The sequence below is a fragment of the Dendropsophus ebraccatus genome, chromosome 4 (assembly GCF_027789765.1).
Source record: "Dendropsophus ebraccatus isolate aDenEbr1 chromosome 4, aDenEbr1.pat, whole genome shotgun sequence".
Classification (NCBI taxonomy): domain Eukaryota; kingdom Metazoa; phylum Chordata; class Amphibia; order Anura; family Hylidae; genus Dendropsophus; species Dendropsophus ebraccatus.
The window spans coordinates 151215206-151235307 of record NC_091457.1 but is presented as its reverse complement, the minus strand read 5'-3'; the positions used below and the strand labels follow the sequence as shown (position 1 = coordinate 151235307).

Sequence of the window (20102 nt, the reverse complement as noted above, 5' to 3'; positions counted from 1 at the left end):
AAATGCAAAGACAAGAGGCGGCAAACAAATGTGATATTCTATTGAACTTTGTTTCCTATTCTAAAAAGACACAATACCAATCTGATTGTTGCTGTAAGTTATTGTTGCGAACCATACGACAGAACACGAGTATAATGTGTTTTTTTCTTATTTACTTGTTTCCCCCATATGATTTCAGCCTATTAACTTGTTTTCATGTATATTGATAGGTGCATTAGAGCTTTTTGTTGCCTCGGGTAAACCATTGCATTATTATGATTAAAGTTCACCATCACGTATTTGTAGCCCACGCACTAACATTCGCTTTCCCTTCCACAGTCATTTGTGAAAGATTATATGATCTCCATCACAAGGCTGCTGCTAGGACTGGACACCACGCCGGGGTCTGGATTTCTTTGTTCTGTGAGTTTCAAATCATATGGCTAAAAGGCTATTACGGGATTATCTTTAGTAGACTGGGGAGAAAGAAACAACAGGTTTGCTTTGTGAGAGGCAAATCTACTCAGGCTACTGGGTTTAATATAGAGAACTTGTTTTGAAGTTTTTTTTTTTCCCAATGAGCGGAGTTTCAGACATGAAGTCAGAATAAATCTAATAAATACTATATAATTCCAATGACTCAACAAAAAATAAATGTTATCCCTTAATTAACTATCCTGAAAAAGCCGGGACAGTGGACATTTGTCTTTATTTTTAATTGGTAATTGTTTTCTTTCTCGGTTATCGTAATGCTCATTTACACAACCGGAAGTCCACACATATTAACGAACCCATATTGTGAGTAGACCGTACAACGATCAGCCATAATGTTAATACTTAAGGGGAAAGTCCAGCTGAGTGGGGGCATAACAAACACAGTATACTTACCTCCATTCCTGCACTGCCCCGCATCACCGGGTTCTGAACCTCACTGGATGTTGCTTTCTCCCAGCTACAGGGTCACAACCAGGCTGACACCTCACTGAAGTGGGGGATTCAGCCCGCTCAGCCAATCAGTGACTGCAATGGTGCCCCGCCCAAGTCACTGACTGGATGAGAAGAGCAACTGTCCACCAGGTCATGATGTAACTGCAGGAGAAATCTGCAAACAGAGGTCAGTGGATCCAGGAGTGGGTCTTGATGCTGCGTGGGCATCAGGATGGGTAACTATAACTTTTTTATTGTGTTCCCCCTACCCATAGACAGAATATATTTCTTTTTAGACCTCCCGACGGACTTCTCCTTTATGGTAACTCTGTCACCCCCTGAATGCAAACAAACCTTTATTCAGGCTGTAAATAGTGTCAAATAGGCGGACCTATCATTCCATGAGCCCTATTACCACTGCAACTGACTGGTCTTCCATGCACAGTGTGCTCATTGATTATACAAAGAAGCAGGGAAATAGCACAGTGATGCATACCGGTACTAGGGCCCAGGGAACAATAGGCCCCGCCTCCTTGACACTATCCAGCTGCTGCCAGCTGCTCCCTGCACAATCTCCTGACTTTTGACATTCCAGTTTTCCTCCCTTAAACTTCCCATGGACCTGTTCTATAAAAACTCCCTGTGCCAGCTCGGCAGTCTCCCCAGGGAGTCACATCGTTTTACGATTCACAGAAAATGTGAGCAATTTCGAATTTTAGAGAATGAGTGAAGAAAAGTATTGTTAAAGATTGACTTAGCCCTACTATTAAATCATGACATTCACTGTGCATTATTTTAATTTATTAGATGAAAATTACAGAAGACGACCTTTGGATCCGAACCTATGGACGACTTTACCAGAAATTGTGTTCCTCATGTGGGGACATTCCAATTGGACTCTACAGAACGGAGAGCCAAAAACTTACTACATCTGAGGTTGGTGCGAAAAAAAATCCTTACATGCAAAGAATGTGAACGGACTGCACATGTTGCTTTATGCCTATGATAGACTATCATCTGCTACTCATCTTATCCAGTCCTTTTGTCATGTTGAGAAGCTTTTTCTGTCACTTAGGGAATATGATGATCTGTATATTACACACAAGCTGCTTTCTTTGTCTGGTTTGAACACAATCTGTATCACTCTGGGCACAGTGGCACTTCAGAAGGAGATTACAATGCAATTTGCAGTACGTTCCCAATGCCCAGGCTGCTGCTAACAGCCTAGGGCATCAGGACACTGATCATAGAGCAAAAGTTGGCCTCTGATTTTTAACCCACTGGATCCCAAAGTCAACAATGTGTGCGACATCTAGGATGATTGACAGAGGGAAAGGATTCTCTTTCAACCCATCAGTCCCCCACGATACGATCCTGAGGAGCTGACAGTTTCCTGCAGCAGCTAGGGGCCTAACAAAGGCCCTGTGGTCTGCCAGAAGCATCTGTCTATTAGGCTTTGCCAGCTGGCTAAATAGTTTGCCTGTCAGTATAACACTAATGAATAATGCACTGAAATGCTATGCATGTTACAATTTCAGATTGTTATAAAATAAATCCACAGTAAACAGTAAAAAAAAAAAAAAAAAAAAAAAGTTTATTTGGTGTTTGCCCCCCCCCCCAATCCAAAAAGTACTTAATACATTTTAAAAAATACAATAATAATAATAATAATAATAATAATAATAATAATAATAATAATAATAATTAGTAGTGGCTATGGCCTATGGCTGTATCCATGTTTTCCAGGTCTCCGTAGGGCTGCATGTAGCTCCAGCCACTTGGAGCCTAATGCCAAGTGTTTGGGTTTGGATGAATGACTTCATGTTACAACATGAAGTCATTATAACTTTTTTGTTTTTTTTTGTTTTTTTTTTTACCTTTTCGGCCCAGTCTCCCTGCTAGGCACTCTGAGCTGTCTGTCATATTTACAGCTGTTGTCTAGGTTCCCAACCACCTTTCTGTGTTATCAGCAGTGGCCGGCTGGGGTCTCACTCCCTCCCTTTTCTGCTCTGAAGGGAGGGATGGTTGGGATCTTGGAGCACTGCTTCCCTGCTAGACTTTATTTGCACACTGACACTGGCAGCGCTGCGAAAACTATAAGCTCCGCCTCCTTGGCACTAATCACAGCCTGAATAAAAGCCCTTTTTAATGAAAATAAAACAGACACAGGCAACAAAGATACATTGTAAATTATTTTAATTATATCCATCCAGAAGTGCCGATGGCTTGTTTGACAGTCAGGAGTTAACAGATTACCTTTATGGGGTCAACCTTTAAGTCAACTTGTGTTAGAAAGTATGACAGATTTGTGTATTAATTTTATTTAAGTATTTCAAGTCTTCCAGTACTTATCAGCTGCTGTATATCATGTAGGAAGTGATGGATTCTTTCCAGTCTGACACAGTGCTCTTTTCTGCCACCACTGTCTGTGAACTGTCCAGAGCAGGGGAGGTTCTCCATGAGGATTTGCTACTACTCTTGACAGTTCCTGACATGGACAGAGGTGTCAGCAGAGAGCGCCTTTTCAGACAGGAAAGAAAACTCTACTTCCTGCAAAACATACAGCAGCTGATAAGTACTAGAAGACAAGATTTGGAACTGAAGTAATTTACAAATCTTTGTAACTTTCTGATACCAGTTCATATTTTTTCCTCTGGAGAACCCCTTTAAATTTGTAAGAGTATGCAATATCAAGAGTTTTATACTTTCTCCAAATTTGCCTAGTTATTACTGGTGTTCCATTATATTGTGGCTGAAAATTTTGAAACTTTACGAAAACATTTTTATTTTTTGATTGTCTGCTTCTGTTCTTTTTATGAAGTCTGCTCGCCATAAAATCATATCCGTCTTACAAATTACCCCACACCGTGTGTCTTATGTATGTACTCTGTATAACAGCTATTGTGTCCTTTGTTCTTGTCTTGCCTAATGTTAAAAACTTCTCTATATCTGTTTTTACCTCTTTTTCTATGTCAGTCTCGAGAAATGGCCTCTCAAGTAAGTGTGTTTTGTCTTCATTTTCCAGTTTTTTGTTTTTTTAATTGTCTGAAACACAAATGTGTGTTGCATGTAAAAAAAATTGTTGACATGGAGCCGATGGTGGATTATTATTATTATTTTTTTTTGCCTAAACCGACAGTAAAGTAGCACTCTTATTGCACACTAATTATGTTGAAGTTATAGGGAAACCACAGATTTAAAAAAAAAAAAAAAAAAAAAAAGGAAAAATTGTGCATTTATTATGTGTATACATTAGGAAAATCGAAGTTTATAGGACATATAAAAAAAGAAAAAAACTGTTAAACTAGAACTTAAATGCTCTAGTGCTCAACTAAAGTAACAAACCTAACTGAAATCAATGGAAGACTTGGGCATTTAACCAGTTGCCCCCTGCTCAGCAGAGCCTGGATAACCTATTGCATTTTTTTTTTCTGCTCTAATTTTAGTGTAATCAATCCCTTGAAGGGATGTATAGATGGAATATACAAAATTACAATGAAAAAAAGTATTTGGGTTCTACAAGACACATTAGAACTCCAGTGTCACGGCTGCGGCGGCGGCCCGCGCTCCGGGCCGCCGCCACAACTCCTTCTCCCCGCGGGCAGCCGCCGGTGTCCCAGTACCGGGACCCGGCGCTGCTGCTAGTTCGGCCCCTGGGGGCGCCTCACCTTCCTCCGCTCCTGTCTCCAGCTGTGCCGGCCGGTGCGCGCGTCCCCGCCTCCTAGGGCTCGCGCGCCGGCTGTCTCAGATTTAAAGGGCCAGTCCACCCCTAATTGGAAGTTACACTGAATCACTCCCTAAAAATCCCAGCATGCCCCCCCTTGGAGCCTCTACATGCTTCCCATAGCGTTGGCCCAGCTCCCTGTTGTTCCTGACCTCAGTCATTGTTCCTTGTCCCCGGTCCCTAGTCCCTGTCCGCTGCCTTCCTAAGGTTCCTGAGTACTGTCTGCCACCTGCGATTACACCTAAAGACCTCTGCCTGCATTCTCCTGCCTACTGCTCCTGCCACGCCTCGCCTGCCGTCACTAGCAACCAAGCCAGGGTTGCGACCTGGGGGTCGCCTGCCGCAGCAAGTCCATCCCGCCTTGCGGCGGGCTCTGGTCAAAATCAGCGGCCCCTTAGACTCCGCTCCCTGGTGAGGTTAGTGCCATCGCTAGTGAGGGTTCAGTGGATCCACGACTCCAGGTGTTACATCCGGCGGTATGCTGTCAATTACTGGCATACCGCCAGAGTTCTACAGTAGTAATTTTTTTCATTCTAATTTTTATATTCACTTAATATTTATATGTATTTCATTTTAATGTACAAAAATTAGAATGAAAAAATGCAATAGGTTACTCCAGTGGGTGGGAGATATAACTGACAGCCATCAAAATCTTGCAGTGTAAGAAAAACTGCATATATCACCTGTATAAATGCAGATAGATAAAGGTTTACTCCTACTTATGTTCATATATTTATTTTGTTAAAGGGTTAGTTCTGCAAAAAAAAAAAAAAAAAAAATTAAATCAACTGGTGCCAGAAAGTACCAGAGATTTGTAATTTACTTCTATTAAAAAGTCTTCCAGGACTTATCAGCTTCTTCATGTCCTGCAGGAAGTGGTGTGTTCTAGGTGTCTCTAGGTCCCTTACTGACCTCAGCTGCCGCCACTTCCTAGAGGACCTTGTCACAGAAGTGACAGCCCGCTCAGCCAATCCCTGGCCGTGGTGCTGCCCTGTCTCAGTCACTGATTGAGCGTGCTTTCACTGGAGCAGTTGGAGGGGGGTTGATAGGACTAGAGACAGCAGGGAAGCGTATAAAAGTAAGTACCTCTTTAATGAGTCAATGACAGTTCCCTCTATGGTACACAGCTATGGTATACATACATGACGTCCTTAGTTTTCTGCCTAATCAAAGCACATACAGTACTCATAGTGCTAATTTTATTGTAATCTTCTTTTCCAGAAATACAGACATACACATTTTAGACATTCTCATTTCCCTAAGGATCTTAGCCCTCAGAGGCTCAATAAAAGTGAGAGACAAAAAAAGACCTTGCTACTACTCTAAAGAGTTAAAGGGGCATTCTGGTGACATAAAATAACGGTTGAATCAACCCCCTCCTCCTGGAGACTAACAATTCTTTCCAAACTTGTAATTATCTATTCAGTCTCCTTCCCCCAGTTTTAAAATGTTGTTTTCTGCTGAAGACACAAAAAAAACTGTGTGAGCTGTTCTCTCTATCTGCATTCTGATCTCCCCTACCCCCTTCCCAGACTGCTCATGTAAACAGTGCCCCTGGCCAGCTGTCTCTGCACTCTGTGATTCCAGATCTGAGGTCAATTTACCAGTGACCCCACTGTGATTAACCCTTCCGGCATGAGTGAACAGCTCACACACAGTTTTATGTCTCTTCAGAAAACAACAGGATCAAAACTGGGGGAAGGAGAATATAAAGATATTTTATTATGTATTTTACCTTCATGTAGAACTAGTATTTTATTTTACAAGTATAAATTATTAGTCTCCAACAAGGGGGGTGTATTTTACCTGACTATTAAGAAAACAGTGTCTAAGGTCAAAACCTGCTTAGTCCTTAAGGAGTTAAAATACACAGAACATGTTACTGGTGACATTATAGATACATCTTCCTCACTGTCAGTTCTAAATAGTTGCTTGTGTTTTGCTTCACTTTGTTCCTTTTCTTACCCATATATATTTTTTTTCTCTTATCATTTTGTTTGCTAATCCAATGTGCCCCGATGTTTGTGCTCCCTGCTTTGTCTTTTCATCCCCTCCTGTTTATTTTTGCCCATATTTTATATGCTCTTTGTGGCGTTGACTTCTGTGAATTTATTTTCCTTGTAACCTTCTTATAATCCCACCATAGCTAGATCCACATTTTAGACATTCCCTTCTCCCTAAGGATTCAGTGTTACTAGAGGTGGCAGAATTGATTTACAAGGTTTGAGCTTTGCATCAAATCAGAATGATTCACATTTTGACGAATCAATGATGAATTGAATTTTCTATTGTCTCTACATCTTCTGCAAATCCTCTATATGCAAATGAAGGGTGCATCTGGGACATGCTTCCCAAGAATCCGAGGCACTGAGAAATAGATAAGCGTAACCAGCATTGTTTATGACACTTACTGTATGTATTAGAATAGGAATACTATACGTGGTGGTGAATATAAGTCTTCATGTGTCACACTGGATACATTGCACAGAACAAAGAGACAGGTGAATAACTTATCTACTCATTCACTAATAACATTGTGTGGGAAAGATCTCCGAGGTGAATTAAACAGCAATTTACATGTTGGTTATACTGCAAAAACCTAAAGAGTATCTATTATTTTGCATACAGTAGTTATAGTGGTTGCTATTGAAATAGTGCTGAGTGCGTGGGTTAAATTGCTGTAATATATATTATACGCCCGTACACATTACAAATGAAGGAATAACACATGGGCAGTGTAAAGCATTCAGGCGCAACCCACAATGGCAAGTTTTTGTCATCTGCAGCAGCAACCTTCTACCTTTAGGTCCCTGCTGTGGCGAATACCATACCCTGCATGTTGGGGATCGGCACCACCCCTAGTTTGACCATTTCCTTTGGCACCTTACTGGTCCTTGTCCCTTGTCGGTCCTCTTCCCTCTGGCTCATGCATCCCCACCCCCTAGTAGAGCTGATCAAACACCGGAAAAAGTTAGGTTCTATCAAACTCGAAGCTTGTTGAACCTTCTGTATTTGATTCCCGATGCCTTCCCGCTCCGTGGGGAAGGAGGAGACAGCCCGAGTACCGCTTGGAATTTAGGGATACAGCCTAGGTAATCTCTACCCCCTAGGGCATGCAATTGCCGACTATTGCTGTTTTAAAGGGCCAGTGCACTCTTAATTGGCTGCTATATGCAGTCTGTCCTATTTAAAGCAGTTTTGCCCTTGTTGGAGCTTTTCCAACAGTCCCAGCCTGTTCCCCTGACCTATTAAAGTGTATCCTGCCCACGTATCCCATCTGTGTTCCCAGCCCATGTATCCTGGCAGTGTTCTATCTATGTAGCTCCATGCTCTGCTGCTGCCCTCTCTATATTGCCTCCTGCTGCACCTCGCCCACCACCGCTAGCAAGCCAAACCAGGGGGTGGCCTGACGGATCTTTTCTGGGTCCCTGCTGATCACCAAATCCTGGGCCTATCTCTATTAACAGGAAATGGATTGGAGCTGTCCATCCAACAAGGAAGAAGAGGTGATCGGGGACTCTGAGTGTTAGTTTGGCAACAGTAAGGGAAGAAGCAAGTAACTTTTTTTTTTTTGGTTAGGCCCTTTAAAAATAAATATATACTGGACAAACTCTATAATATATAGGCCATACTAAAGCCACAGGTTCTCTGTGAGGAGGATATCGGGTGTCAAGCCTTTGACAACCTAATTAATATTATGATAGCTAATGGTATGGTCCTGTGACCTTTGTTGGACATGGCTTTTGCCATTTTCAGTAACTTTTGAGATGTACTCAAAAGGTATTCCCGAGATCCATTGTGCTCCAGAGATACAGCTGAGGAAAGCACCAGCAGCATGCGTAACTTTCCAGATTAAATCTTACATTTTCAATCCAGTCTATGCAGCAAAGGTGTTGGATGTCCCTGCTGTCTGGGAAAGGAGTCCGGGCCGGTGTCAGCACAAAGCCTACCCAGGCAAGTGCCGGTGACCACAGCACCTCTACGGGCCAGGAGAGGGAGAGGGGCCTGGTGTTCTGATGTTTTGGCTCTTCACTATAGTGCAGGGTGAGCGCTGAACATCAAAAGACAGATAAAAAGCAGGACCTGTCCGCTTCCTGCAGAGAGAAAGGGATGAAGGACCTGATCACATGACCTGCAGGTCCTCAATACTACAGTGTGAAGATTGGCCAAGTAGAGAGGAAGAGGGAGAAGAATAAGTTGTGAGTGCCGTGTGCGCGCGTGTGTGTGTGTGTGTGTGTGTGTCAGTCAGTAACTGTGTGTATTTCAGTCAGTAATGTGTGTGTCATTTAGTAAAGTGTGTGTGTGTGTGTGTCAGTCAGTAGTTGTTTGTGTATGTTAGTGGTGTCTCAAGTGATGCGCAAAAACCTGGAGCCGGCCCTGAGTGGAGTGCACTGCCGCACACTTTTTCCGACAATTTCTCTGTATTGCAGCACGTCTCAGGATTGAGACCTGGTGTGATCAATAACTTATAACATGTCTACCAAGCATGCTTGTGTTGCGCTCATCTCTACATAACAGTACTAACTAAAGTCTAAGCCAATTCTCATATAAAAGTATCAACCTCAATCCTTAGGCCTGTCCAAGAAGTCTGTGCTGCCGAATACAAATAGACCCCAGTGCCCCCAGGGATCAGTCTATCAAATTCACACATTCATATATCATTTTTGAACCTCAAATAATCTTGCGATGAATATGGAGTGGGCTGGAGTTTGTGCTTTATATTTCTTTTTTTCTGCTTTCATTCATTGCTCTTTCCACAACCCTAGAATATTCCATATTATAAATCTTCTAATTTCAATCCATATATACATAAGTATAGTATGCGTTCCCCAACCATTTCTCAGCCTTGATACTGTATACAGTTGGTAGCTATACCCATGTGTTTTCCTCCCACAGCTCCTAAGCAACTTATCTGCACATTACACGTCAATGTTATTGCTTTTAATACTTTTTTATGACTACATAGGGAGCCTAAGCCCATAGATTGTTCTGGAGATGTACAGTTTTCTGCCATCAATAACATACAAATAAAATAACTTTTTTTTTTCTCCCTACCATTGTAGACTGTATATGTCGGTGCCGATGTTCTTATACAACATCAGTTATAATACGTTTCTGCATTTACTTTTCACAGTGCCAGCAAGATAGCACCGGTACTGTATCTCATCACTGAATATAAGAAAAAAAAATACAGCTCGATTTGTTTTCTACAAAAAAATCTTTTAAATCAACTGGTGCCAGAGATTTGTAATTTACTTTTATTAAAAAAAAATCTTGTCTTTCAGTATTTATCAGCTGCAGTTTGTCCTGCAGTAAGTGGTGTGTTTTTTCCAGTCTGGAGAGCAGGTAAAGTTTCCTATAGGGATTTGCTACTGCTCTGGACAGTTCCTGACATGGACAGAGGTGGAAGCAGAGAGCACTGTGTGAGACTGCAAAGAAAACACCACTGCAGGACATACAGTAGCTGATAAGTACTTGAAGACTGGAGATTTTTTCATAGAAGTAAATTAAAAATTATATAACTTTCTAATACCAGTTGATTTAAAAGAAAAATAATTTCATTGGAGTACCCCTTAAAGTAGCACTATCAGCAGGTTCTGCCCAATGAACCTGCTGATATGCCCCAGAAGCTCTTTACCTTATAACTGCAGGGCTGTTAACAGTTTTTTTTCTTCTCCTCCGCATTCTGTTGATTTCCTCTAATTGCCCCTTTGCTAATCTGGGGCTTGGAAGCATTTGGGGCATCGCCCGTCGGCCCCGTGCCCCCCCTCCCATGCCTTCCCCTCTTGTGTTGACAACTGTGCATATATCAATATGCCTAATGGGCTGCCCGGAGCACCCCCCTTGGCCTGCCCAGCACACCCCCTTCTGTGCTGCTCAGCGCACCGCCTCCCGTGCTGCCCAGCCTGCCCTCTCCCATGCCACTAATTATGTATATATGGATATACATAGTAAGTGGCCCAGAGGTGGCCTAAAGTGTTAGTGTCATAAAAATAAATAAAAAAGGCATAAAAACCTATGAGATGTTTTGATGGGTTAAAATCTTTGTATGATGCCTGTAGAAAAGTGCTTCTCTCCTTGTCTTTTTCCTAATTGCAGAAAACATATTCACTAGAAAGTCTATCGAGCACATTTCCTGCAGTAAGGAGAGACAGAAAGAAAGAGAAGAGCTTAGCTATGGGTTTCTTACTACTCATTCTAGTGATCAGTGGGGTTCTCAGCACCCAGTGCACTTCTAAAAAATACTTTTGACATCTCTCTATGACATATGGTATGATAAAAGGTGAAAGAGTTCAACATCATCCAAGATAGTGGAAAAACGAAAACTTTAGTGGCTACAGCTTGATTAAGACCCGGATGGGTCAAAATGTAGCTTATATGTGCTTGGGAATCCCAAACAATTTTTTGGATGCTGTTTAAGGCCATGTTCCCACAGCATGAGACACCGGCCGTTCCGTTCCGGCCAGTGTCAGAGAAGATCATCCCGACCGATACTGCAGTACCAGCCAGATGATCTTCTCTGCTGCTGAATTTGGATGCGGGCGCATCAGTGTGCGCCCACATCCGAATTCCCTGCTTTTTACAATGGAACATGCGGCCGGAGCATGTGATCTAAACTTTAGTGCAGGGGTACCACATTCTTGGCTGCTCCCCATCCCCACACACCCTACCCACCCTGGATGCCCCCATCCCCACACACAACCCTTTCTGGCTGCCCCCATCCACACACACAATACCCCACTTATTTCCCCCCAGTGATCCTCCAGGTCATGAGGATGCCTAATGTATCGATCAGCAACCAGCAGTTAATGTCACTGGTGTGCGTGTCCAAAGGCCAGGCCAGAAGCGTGCGGCCAGCCGTGGCTCACATATCTAATAGACGAGTGTGATATGTTGGACGGGCCGTGGGTGGCAGGACATCCGATCAGGTGCCTCATACCTGGGTGGATGGACAATACATATCACCTATGTGGCGAGGCCAGGGGCAGTGGAGGTGCAATAGAGGAGTCCGTGGAGCCTCATTGAAGAGTCTCAAAACACAGGACTAGCCAGATATCCCTCCGGGAAGGACCCAGCCAAGGGGCAGCTCCTGTAAAGAAACCACCAAAACCACCATATTAAGTGGCCCTATAAGTCAATGTAATGACAAGGGATCAACCAAGGCTAGGTAACCATCCACATACAGGGGCAGTGGAGGGGCCTGGTAGGCTGAGGCTCAAAGTCCCAACCTGGAGGGCCCCTCTGGGCCCCTGTGCAGCTGAACTGGCTGCACAAGTGATATGTCCGCCACTGCGTTAGTGGTATGTTGTTGTGGTCCCTGGCGAGCAGCAGTGAGTTTTGAGGTCTCCCCCCCCCTCCCCTTTTTAAAAAAAATATTTCATAGTAACACTTAATGGATGTTACATCTGCCTCATAGGGGGTTTTACCTGCTTCTGGATCAGCACAGGGGGGTTTCTATAGGTTGAAGTTGATGGACTCTTGTCTTTTTTAGACCTTATTAACTATTTTACTATGACATAGTTTAAGTGGGAGCTTTTAGCTTTTCTTAAAGTCAAAAAACTACTGGCTAACGTTTCTAATCGACTTGCAATATTTGGTCTCTATAACCTACTATAGCTACTAATGTCTTCGAAAATGTTATCCCATAAGTCCTGCAGCTTCTTCACAAATGGTTAAACTAATGTAATCGCCTTTTATACAGTCTCTGGTTGTATAGTTTTCAATGTGTTCATAGTGAGCTTTTTCGTATATGGGAAAGCGTTTTACAACCGACGCTTCCATATATATGGGTAATATTTATAGCACTAAATCTGCTATTGTAAGTAAAATCTTGAAACGTATACCGTTTTTACCTATCATAATGTGTTATGACTACTTTTGATGATAAAATACACTGACATATGCAATTCGCCTAGAGAAACTCAGTAAAATTTACTTCCTGAACAATGGCTATCTCCGTTTTTCTCTGGTGACAGCTCAGCGTAAGTATCTAATATAAGGAGATTTATTGAGAGCAAAAGGGGATGGTGGAAACTGATATATGTCAATGTGCGAAAGCGTAAAACCGCTTTGATTTTCCGCAGCAGAAAATATGGAAAAAATTTAGAAGTTAAATAAAAGGAGAAAGTTTCTTATCTTTAGTATTTAAAGGGGAACTCCAGCAATCCCATAAAAAAATTAAATGCCCCAAAAGCAGAAACGGTAGATGCACTCACTGCCCCTCCACCAATTGTTTGACACCTTACCCTCTTGTCTACGCTGCTCCTAGTCTTAGATTACATTTTTTTTACAAATGATTCCAGTTTTACATCCTTGTATCCTTCCAGCATGCATTGCACCTCAGAGTCAGCTGCTGGGTACTCGCCGCTGTTGTGCGCAATATTTTTTGGGGTTACTAGGAATACAGACCTGGCTTTATAATATGCTGTTGTCACATTGGAAATGTATAGTATATAGAGATGAGCTCAACTCGCGCATGCTCTAATCCAGGAATTTTAATATTGGTGACTAAGGACGTTGGATGCAGCACTAAGGAGTTCTGGAAAACATGAATACAGTCATAGGGGGACATTTATGAAGGTCCTGCCCGAGGCGTACACCAGGGAGAAGGAGCAGATTCACCCCTTATCCTTGGCGTATGCCCATTGGGTGAGCAAGGGAAGCTTAAGGGGGCGTGGCAAGGCAGGGAGGAGGTGTGGCTCCTCCTGTGCCTCATTTACCATGATTTGCACCTGCTCGCAGATGTAAATTTAGAAGCTTGAAGCAGGTGTAGATTTAGTACACAGGGCGCAGGTTCAGGCATCCTGCTGGCCTGATTCACTTAGAGGCGCTCCCCCTATTAGTGTATTCGGCAGGAGAAAGGAGGCGGGGCCTAAGTTAAGACCGGCATACAAGTATGCCATTCTTCATAAATCCCCGGACTAACTTAAGACATTATAAATCCCCCCCCCCCCCAAAGACTATGAAAATTCCGAATGATCGGACTCAAGCATGCTTGAATTGCGCTCATCTCTAATTGTATAGGTGACAGATCCACTTTGACATCCATTTACGATAAATAACAACCATCAAATTGTTTTGTTTTTAAAGTCTCAGATATCTATTAGCGTTGAAGAATGGGAAGACACAAAAGAAACCAAAGACACAACATTAAATCGTAGCAATCATCGGAATTCAACATCCAGTGATCAGTCCGATCACCCCTTACTGAGAAGGAAGAGCATGCAGTGGGCCAGAAGACTCAGCAGGAAAGTTCCCCGACATTCCAACAAAACAGAGAGGATAAGTCAACAGAGGATGACGTTGTGTCGAAGGTCGGAGAGGCAAGAACTGGCAGCATTAGTGAAGAACAGAATGAAGCATCTGGGTCTTTCAATAGCTGGTTATGGTATGTAGACTATATTTACCAAAGAAACGTGTTCCTGGGATTATCCATGTCGTTTTCTCAAAATGATTTAAGCCTATGATGACATATAAAAGTAATAACATTACATAACATGCAAAAGAGCTCTCCTCCAGAAGCATGAGAACTTTCTGTACACTGATATTTGATATTACTATTGGAGGTGGCAGGTCAGCCAGACAATGCTTGGCCAATTTAAGAAGACTTAAATCATGACTGGGGATTAAAAGCCAAGTCAGAATATCCTCCAAAAGGTAGAGTTACCCATCTGTAGGCTGCTGTTTCACGGTTCCCGACCCTCATCAGAACAAAGCAAAGTTCTGTCTGTCTAGTAGAAAATCCTTTAATGTGGGGCTGAGGGGGTTAAAGGAGTCTCGTATGACTTATACATTAATGGCCTTAAAGTCTTATTGAGCAAAGCTGGGGATTTATTACCTATACAGTAAGTAAATGTAAATGTATCATTAAGGGGCATCCAAAAACCAGGAACCTAAATGATCTAGAGAATAGAGGTTCTGTTGTTATGGAACTGTGAAAAAAAGGCAAAAATACCATAGCACACCTAGTCTGTCTCTAAGCAGACTCAAAACATTATAAAAAATTATATAGAAAATAGATGAGACAAAGTTACCAATCCTGTAGTCCAACAGGACAAAGTCCATAGAAAAATGCAAAAAGGTAACAGCATCCAGGCGTTGATAAAGTGAAGAAAAAGTGTGTTTATTCCCTCATGGCAATAACATAGCAGCAACGTTTCGACCAAAGAGGTCTTTCTCAAGCTGAGAAAGTCCCAAAATATACACATTATAGTACATAACCAGTGCAAGAGAAATCTCTTACATTTAATTTGACATTTGCTGAACAACTGTGGATGTAAAATAAAACCGAGTGAGAACCCAAAGATTTGATGTCTTAGTGATGTTATTTAGACTTGATGGAGACATAACCTAAAGCTTTATTTAATAAAAAAGGCACAACAGAGACAGACTGGAGTGCAATTGGTTAAAAATAAAAAATATGACAAAATTGGTTTTATTGAAACCACCTGGAGCTGGGGGACGGGTTGATAACAGAACACTAATCATATGGTATGGAGCTATGTACAATATTGGTTGTCTGATATATTTGTTTACATTCTTATGTGGCCGTTTCTTTCCATTTGCCTGTCACTATACACACAAAAAGCATAACGGACGAGCCAAATTCAATAGGAGATGCCGCATTTTAAGAAAAACATAGAAAAGTGTCTGTGTGATGTATAGAGCCGGAATATAACCCAGAGTTTATTTGGCTGTCAGTACAATCTATCAGTGTAGCACATGTGAGGACGTTAGCTGGGAGATCAATTTTTGTGCTGTTCGGAGCGGCGTATAATGATGGCGAAGTACATCTGCAATGTGATCCATTTCTATTCATGAAACTGCAATGGAGGAATATGTAATATATTCTACCAACCATTCTTTTTCTAGCTGTCTTTTATAGCTCCGGGATGTAACATTCCTCCCGTGAGTTTTAAAAGAAGATTGAAAGTATTTCCTGTAAGAATCCATCACTCTGGTGGACTAAGATACATATCCCTCTTGTTTTGTGAAAAACAAAACCTTTCTTCCAATGCTCTAGCCTCTTTTTTTTTTTTTTTTTTATTTAAGATTTTTGTTTTATTAAATGTTCTTCCTTTTTGCCAAATTTTAGCGATATATTGTACTTTGTTATACTAAGAGTACTATTACACAAAGCGATTTTTAGACGATCAACGATAGACGAACTCAAACGACCGCTATGGCGAACGACCTGAAATCGTTCACCCAATTGCACGGAACTATGATCGTTACTTATGATCGTTATTGCGTTCGTCCAGTCGTAGCTACTGCGAACGACGTCTTATTACATGCGAACGATTTGCAAGCGATCAACGATTAAAATAGGTCTAAATTCTATTAAACGACCAACAATTTCTCGTTTATCGTTTAATCGTTGTCTGCTATTACACTAAACGATTATTGTTCAAATACAAACGATTTAACTTTTTTTGACCGATAATCGTTCCGTGTAATACCACCCTAAGAATTGGAATGTTTACAAATAGATGCAATTAGTGGCAGCTTAACATAATAAACCTAGAAGATTGATGGCAAGAGAAGATCACACCTTGTCCATCTAATCTGCCCTTAAATAGACTTCCTGTTCTGTACGGATCACTTGCAATCATTTTCTTATCAACACTGATTAGATTACAAGGTAAGGCTGGGGCTACACAGAGGTCAGGTAACTAGGAACTAGTGATGAACGAAAATCCAGATGTTCGATTCGGATCACGAACATAAAAAAAAAAAAATGATTGTGTGGTTCAAGTTCGCTAAACATTCATGAACAGATATTAAACATACAGTAAAAGTGTACGTTTCGGTGCTTACAGATTATCAGGTGCAAATCGTAAAATACGTAATAACGGAGTAATTACAGGGTGCGTAGCGTATCCTTTATTCGTCTGTGTGTATATACGCAATGACGTGCATACACATAGTATTAGCTTCGGCCAGGATCTCTCGCAGCGCCGTCGAAAACTGACATGTCAGTTTTCTGCGGCCGCTATTCAGTGAATAGTACAATTCACCCTCCCACCTCCCCCCCGTAGCTTTTTTCCAGCCAATAAACATGCAGGGGGGAGAAACAGGCCCTAGGAATAGGCAGGACTTTTAAAAAAAGCTTTAACTGTGATTGGCTGCCTAAACTATGTCACCTCCTGAGTATACAAATAGGGAATTTCAGATTTGTGTCAGTTGCTGGTTGGAGCTAGAGAGGGACAGACTGTATACCAGGGAGAGAGAGCTTTTAGGTGAAGTTAAGTAGGAAGGGACACCCAAAAGCCTATGTTAGGGCTAAAAGTATAGAAAACAGAGGTATAGAAGGTGTTTTGAGACAGTGTGTTAAGGGTCCTATTAGACAAAGCGATTTTTAACGTTTACTGACAAACAATTACAAACAAGATTGTTTATCGTTAACCTGAAATCGTTCACCATATTACACAGAACTATAGTGGTTAGTTTCGATCATTATTGCGTACGTTACTACGATTGTTTACTCCATCTGATCCCAGAAAAACAATGAACAATCTGCAATTATAATGAACGAGTAGTGAACAAATGCGGAACTTGAGCAAACAAACGTGGAATTACAGCAATAGATTAGCGAACAATAGTAAGCAAATGATAATCGCACCGTGCAATAGGGCCCTTGCGTAGGAGGAGACCCCAAAAAGTTAGATGCACCCAGGTATGCTTCCCCTGCCGTCTTATCTGCATTCCAATGATGTTGGCATCATTTCCTGAGGTGTCATTGTGGAGTTGGTGACCTCCAAGTGGTCGAATATTGATTTGAAAGTCCCGAGTATTTTTCTCCCATAGACTATAATGGGATTCGATATTTGATTGAATATACGAATATCGGGGGCTATTTGAATCGAATTTCAAATATTTCACTATTCCCTCATTTCTTACCATAAGCTTTGGCTGTTCAGTAGGAAATAGGAAAGTAGAAGAACTGACAGCTGGGTAAGACGGCTTAGTGGGAAACTCTTGAGTGCTAAACATCCGTCACTTTGCTCATTACTTTGCCCTCAAGTTATTTAATAAATACTGAAGATTAAGAAGTAGGACGTGTATATTTATTACTAGAAGAGGCCAGCTACTCCCGCTCCGCCATATGTGCCTCACACTCCAGCTGGGACTGAAGTCTATCTGGCCATTTAATAAATGAATCAATGTTCCTTACAGAAGCAACAAAGTCTCGGAAAATGAATTCTTCCTCCAATCTAAACTGATTTGTTTCACATGAAGAATCCAATCAATGATCCTAAACCGCAACCTGCTAGGCTGAGATTTTATAGTCCCCATTGACCACCATGCAGTAAGAAATGCAGTCGGTTCTAAATCTTCTCCAAATCTTCAGGAAATTCTGTCAGTGATTTATCGATGGATGTCGAATATCTTGATTTTTTTTTTTCCCACAGCATAAATGTTTAGTTCATAAAATGAGAATGTTTAGTGCTGGGAGAAGATGCGGGTAAGTAACTGGCTCGAGAGATGAGCAAATTTACATTAATAACAAAGTGAATAAGCCGACTGCCGCTCCATAAGGCGCACCATGCCATTCCTCCCCGGGTGCCTAGAAAAGCTGGATCAAACTTCTCTCAGTTTCCCAAGGCTGGATCCAACTTTCCCTGGCACCCGGAAGGGAGCAACATGGAGTTAGGGCCCTATTCCACCAGACGATTATCGTTCAGGTTACTGTTAAATCGTTCGAATCTAAACGATAATCGTTCGGTTGAAATGCAGTTAACGATTAACGACCGACCGAACCGAAAGCGTTGATCGCTTTATAAGACCTGGACCTATTTTTATCGTTGCTCGTTCGCAAATCGTTCGCATTGAATAAGACGTCGTTCTGTCGTTTACAGTAGATACAAACGCAATAGCGAAGAAATAGCAAAGAAAAAACTATCGCAAATACGATCATAGGTAACGATTATCGTTCCATGGAAATAAGTGAACGTTTTCAGGTCTTTCGCAATAGCGTTCTTTTGAGATCGTTAATCATTAACGATTATGCGAACGATAATCGTTCGGTGGAATAGGGCCCTTAAAAGGCTCAGTTCTTTGGTCTGTTCTCCTGGAGATTTTTGCATCACAAACATTTCACGATGATTTCACCCATGTGCAGAGGCTGTGTATAAAACTAACATAAATGCTTTGGTCTTGGCGTTATAGCAATATCATACAGTACACTGTACAATGTCCACACATTTGGCCTCACTAAGCACAGGAAAATTAGAGGATTAATTTCTAAGTAAATATTATTGATTGAGCCAAGTGTCTTAGAAAAGGACAGGAAACTAGAAAATAGACAAAAGCAAAAAAAAGAAAGAAAAAAGGAATAATAATAATAATAATAATAATAATAATAATAATAATAATAATAATAATAATAAAAATAACAACATATATATTAATTAATTATTATATTAATAAATAATAATAATAACATATATTATTATTATTAAATAATAATAATAATATCTATTATTATTATTATTATTATCATTATTATCATTATTATTATTATTATTATTATTATTATTATTATTATTATTATTTGAAGTAGTAGTAATAATATTTACAATGAAAATAGTTGCATGCAGCAACATGTGGCATTGTTTTGACAGTGATTGACATTATGCTATATTTTGGAGGCACTATATACTGTATAGCACTGATATTTTCATAGGGCAATATAGGGCTATGTTCACTTAACCTTTTTCCCTGGCCATTGTTTGATACTTAAGGGTAGCTTCACACACCGTATTGCAGCGGATTTTCTGTTGCGTTTCCCATGCGGTATAACTGAAAACGGCATCAAATCTGCACCATTAAATCTGCTGCTGATCCTGTACGTGTGAATGCACCCAGTATTATATTTGGGGGAACAGTATGTAACATTATTATTTTGGGGGGGTGGGGGAATAGATGGCCGCATTAAATATATATTCACTGTATGTTGCAGTACTAAATTTGTGGAAGCAGTATGTGGCACTGTTACATTTAGAGACACAGAAATGTATTTGAAGGTACAATGTGCGGCGCAGTTACATTCAGGAGGCAAGTTTGTGACTTATATTTATATAATATTTATGGGGCATAATGCATAGAAGAATTATATTCACAGTGGGTGGCAATATATTCGGAACCAGTGTACAGCGCTATTATTGTATATTTAAGGGATGGTATACAGTGTTTTGTTGAGATTGTGTTATTATAGGGTTGGGGTTATGCCGAAAGACATCGGATATCTGAATGACAAACTCCTATATGGGAAAAGTCAACAGAAGGGGTAAAAGGAGTACTCCAGCAATTAATTTTTTAAGCTTAATTAACACACATTAAAAAGTACATACCAAATAACTGTCGACCCCGTCCTCTTCTCCCAGGCCCCATCTTGGGTTGATGTTGTCACAGCAGGGAGTGGGCCTGCAGCTTATTGGGGTTCTATGCTACTGTACATATGTGGGGACCA

General features: G+C 41.1%; 1 protein-coding gene across 5 annotated transcripts in view; it reads left to right on the top strand.

Annotated features, from left to right (window-relative positions):
• Positions 1 to 20102, top strand: part of KCNT2 (potassium sodium-activated channel subfamily T member 2) — a 389104-nt gene that overhangs the window by 336939 nt on the left and 32063 nt on the right. For 3 of the 5 annotated variants that reach the window (XM_069968985.1, XM_069968983.1, XM_069968982.1), the window contains exons 24-27: positions 319 to 402; positions 1714 to 1842; positions 3883 to 3903; positions 13721 to 14018. In XM_069968985.1, coding sequence (XP_069825086.1) covers positions 319 to 402; positions 1714 to 1842; positions 3883 to 3903; positions 13721 to 14018 — 532 coding nt within the window. The remainder of the gene's footprint in view (positions 1 to 318; positions 403 to 1713; positions 1843 to 3882; positions 3904 to 13720; positions 14019 to 20102) is intronic. The other 2 variants (XM_069968986.1, XM_069968984.1) reach the window with 1 other exon arrangement.